General features: G+C 40.3%; 1 protein-coding gene across 5 annotated transcripts; it reads right to left on the reverse strand.

The window, feature by feature from the left end:
- Positions 1-1,177: 1,177 nt before the first annotated feature.
- On the reverse strand, positions 1,178-3,525 carry LOC119319042. Of its 5 annotated transcripts, none has more exons than XR_005154322.1 (4): positions 2,857-3,525; positions 2,709-2,773; positions 2,333-2,389; positions 1,178-1,419 (listed from the first exon to the last, which is right to left on the reverse strand). XR_005154322.1 is itself a non-coding variant. In XM_037593559.1 (3 exons), the coding sequence occupies exons 1-3, from the start codon at positions 3,273-3,275 to the stop codon at positions 1,383-1,385; spliced, it is 513 nt and encodes a 170-aa protein (XP_037449456.1). In that variant the 5' UTR covers positions 3,276-3,525; the 3' UTR covers positions 1,194-1,382. The 5 variants fall into 5 exon arrangements, 1 of the variants encoding a protein (XP_037449456.1); XR_005154321.1 differs by having other exon boundaries at positions 1,178-2,190; XR_005154323.1 differs by lacking the exon at positions 2,709-2,773 and having other exon boundaries at positions 1,178-2,190.
- Positions 3,526-3,856: the final 331 nt, after the last annotated feature.

Raw genomic sequence — 3,856 nt, forward strand, 5'->3', positions numbered from 1 at the left:
TGAAAAACAGAAACTTTTGCGCTCAGAAAAATAATTTTCATTTTTAACAGAAATGAGATAAAATACTGATTGTTTTTTAAGAAGATTAATATACAAATTTCTCATGTTGTCCTAAGTTTTTAGAATTTTTGGAGTTACAGAAGTATTCGAAATCTCCAGATTGCTACTGATCGTTCTGTTTTTGACAGATTCTATTTTCTTTGCGTTGTGTGCTTGTTTTGATGATTCTATGGTTTTATTTGAAGATTTTTTTTCATAGAAAAATTAGAATACAGTAGATATAATGCAAGAATAAAATATGAATGGATTTGCAATAGTACTTATAGTAGTGATTTACTTTCTTATACTAACGAATCTCACGAAGGTTGTGTTAAGTTTTGTGTGATTGCAGTTTTCTTGTTTTGGGTGACTTTACGATGGATGAAGGAATAAGGATTAGCAAAAGGATAAACTTGAGGATTCCCATGGCATCCCGAGATAATATTCAAGAAGTAATAGCTTAATGCCCATGCCTTTCCACGGGACAACAAAAAAATGTGCCTCTAATTGTATTTGTTTCACTTCATTCTTTTCCTTCACTTGTCCTATTTTCTCATAATCAAATCTTATAGTTCATACCCTACAAACAAGACAACATGGTTCTACCTTCTCTGCTGTTTATCTTGGTCCACTTATTTCTTTACCTTACTATATGCTTCTCATTTGCCGGTAACAGACACTAATGGGTACAGGTGTGTTTCTCTAAACTATTCAGATTTTGGATTCCCAAGCCATTCAAATAAATGCTTCAGATAGATTTTCGCGTCTCTTTCACTGTGCTCACTTGTGACTGAATCGATTGCCATTGTATGGCCAAAGTAAATGTAGCAAAAGCAATCCGACATGGGAAAAATGGATGAAGGCTTACTAAAATCTAATAATGATGTATAGATAATGAATATAGTTGGATCAACTACAAAGTGAAAAATAAACTTAGTGCATATTGGATGCTAGATTTAATAAAGTGAAGTTTTCTGACTTGAACCAATAGGTGCTTCCTTTAATTTTTAAATTCCTTCACGAACTCCTATATCTTACAACTGCTACGTACAACAAACTTAGATATAGAGATATTGATCAAAATATCATTGTGATTGACAACGTGTACACCGCATGTGGCCTATGACTGTGCTGCGATACAATTTGAAATAAAAAAGATAACTTACTGACCCAACAGTGGAAATTAAAATAACTCATTTTGTATGAAAAAATTATGTAGATTGCCGTAATCAGAGCTGGTCGACAATAAACTTTCCTAGCTCTTTATAGTCGTAATCACAACTGATGGACAATAAAAAAAATTGCAGCTGCCACAATAGGAAGAAATTTATTTCTACAACTAATTATTCGCTCCAATATTCAACCGATTCCTTGGATGTCCTGCATTTGACCCTTATTTTCATTCAAAACACTTGTATACATATAGATAAGTTCCAACATCCAACAGTTTTGTTTAATAAAGAAATTGAATTCAGGGATTATTCTGATCATCTCCGAATAGCATCTCACAATTGAATTATGAATGAATTCTGTTGCATGTATCGGAATTCCTTTTAAGTAATTATTTGGAAATCAGAATAGAAAATACATATCATGACTTCTGAATTGAACTGAAGTATTGGAGACAATTAGTTATAGTTGAACGAAATACTGGATTGGAAAGTGGGAAATTGTCGCATCGTATAATGCGGCCATTGGTTCCATTGGTATAATAAGGTCCAATTACCCCAGCAATTTAGAACTTTCGGTTGACAGTCGCATCATTTGACATACTACGTGGAAGAGATCATATAGATTTTCAGTTAGCATGGCAACTGACGTGAGCCTATTGATTAAATTAAGTAGTTCATTAATGGAAAACACAGATTTAGAAGAGCTGCCAATGCTCATCTTTCAAATGTGCTATTGTATACTTTTCTGAATGGGAGCTTACAAAGTGGCATCCTATAATAAATGTTATTCTCCTGCAAGTATAGTATTCTTAAGGAAGGATTGTATACCCGAAAGACCAGACCTTATACAAGCCTTATTTCATAAAACAACTTCAAAAAGGCTCACTTCTGTGTGATATAGAGATGGACAATTGCATTGCACTGAGCACCTTCTATGTGATATGGAGATTGACAATTTCAAAGATCAAGGAGTTAATTTCTGGAAAGAATAAACAAGTTGTACTTCAGTAAGCCTATAGAAGTCCACACAGAAAAGCAGGAATACATAAGTTTACTTCGGTGAGCCGATGCGCGTCTCCTAATGCAGCCGTGGGAAAACAATATGTATATAGTGATTTTACCTCCTAGATATTTTGGTAGCTCCACTCCATAAGTACGAAGTTCGTGATGTTGAAAACCTAAAACAAAAAAGGAAATAATTATCTCCGTTAGAAATATTATATGAAAGGAGAATAGGTTATTTCGGCGACTAATCAAAATCCTTGAAAGTTCAATACATCAGTTTGTAGCAAGTGTGTACATGCAAGGCAGTTTCTCTCTGAGTCGCATGTAAATAGGTCATCATATTACAATAGAGAAACATGGTGTATGCGTGGCAAATAGCACTATTAGAATCATTAGAAGACACTGAACTATCAGAAAAATAAAAATTCCCTGCAATGACAGCTAGCACGCACGTCAGCTTGCAACCCTTCCCATCCGCACCATCATCTATACCTGTAGCCTCAACTCACTGAATGAGTTCCCAATTGCATCCATGGCCAAAAGCAAAGCATCAATCACTGTACCATGTAAACACAGGCAACAAACATCATACATCGAGCAAGTAGCATCAAGATCAGATCACGACGAGGAGAGCCCGTACCATGTACCTGGTACTCGTCGGCGTCGACCACATCTAGAACCGGTACACACCACCCTGTCCACGCCGCTGGTGTGGAAGGCGGCAAAAGGACGCACCAGGCACCTCGGCCGCGAGGCCATGGAGCGATAGGAAGGACCCGTTGCCCTGGCGGCGAAGGCGGGGTCGACGATGAAGATGGTCACGGCGTAGTGGATCAGGACGTCGGCGACCGGGCGACGGCGGCGCGCTCGCCGCGCATGTGAGTGGGCAGGTCGCTCCCGATGGGGCAGGCGCTGGTGTGCGCGAGGCCCTGGCTTGAGGAGATTAGGACGATATAGGCACTCGACGCCGCCGCAACACCGAGGCGCCATCGATATGGGGCAAAGAGAGGCGAGACGGCGTGTGGGAGGAAATGAGAGGCTAGGGATTCGAGAACCCATAGTAGCCGGGTTCGATGGTCGTTTGTGCGTTTCCTGACCCGGATCGAGGTTCGAGAACGAGGCGGGCACAACAAGGGTCGATGTCTCGATGAGCGGATCACGACCCAAATCGATGATTGGTGAAACCAAAAAGCAGCTAATTCAAGATCATATGAACATCTATGGCTTACAAGGCATGCAATCGCTTCCGCAGTCGTGCTCAACGGTTCAACTTCGCTGGAGTCAGCCCATCTTCTGTTCAACCATAAAGTTGTCGTTCTCTCGCTAATGATGGGTGCGCCGCCTAGACCTGGGAATGGTTTGGACAAAAACTCCAGTTCTGGATCAGTTTTCCTATTGGACTCTTTTGGTTTGGATAAAACGGGCTGAGTCCCTAATGTAAGTTGGTTTGATTTGGATTTTTCCTATTATTATTGGTTTGGTTTGGTTCGGTCTAGTCACAGACCAAACAATCCCAAACTATTTCACCCCATGGACTGAGAACCAAATCAGCCACTAGCTTTACCTCCTCACGGCTCCGCACGTAATGGCAACGTCTTCTCGTCGTTACTGCTCAGACCGCGGATACGGCGGCGTGGCAG

Source organism: Triticum dicoccoides, chromosome 6A (genome assembly GCF_002162155.2).
Source record: "Triticum dicoccoides isolate Atlit2015 ecotype Zavitan chromosome 6A, WEW_v2.0, whole genome shotgun sequence".
Lineage (NCBI taxonomy): Eukaryota > Viridiplantae > Streptophyta > Magnoliopsida > Poales > Poaceae > Triticum > Triticum dicoccoides.

Excerpts from the sequence above, each read along its gene's own strand:
- LOC119319042 (XM_037593559.1), bottom strand. The coding sequence starts at position 3,275 with ATGGGTTCTCGAATCCCTAGCCTCTCATTTCCTCCCACACGCCGTCTC. Across the intron at positions 2,390-2,856 it reads CGACGAGTACCAGGTACATG|GTTTTCAACATCACGAACTT; the intron begins GTACGGGCTCTC and ends TTTTTGTTTTAG. Across the intron at positions 1,420-2,332 it reads GCTACCAAAATATCTAGGAG|GACATCCAAGGAATCGGTTG; the intron begins GTAAAATCACTA and ends GGTCAAATGCAG.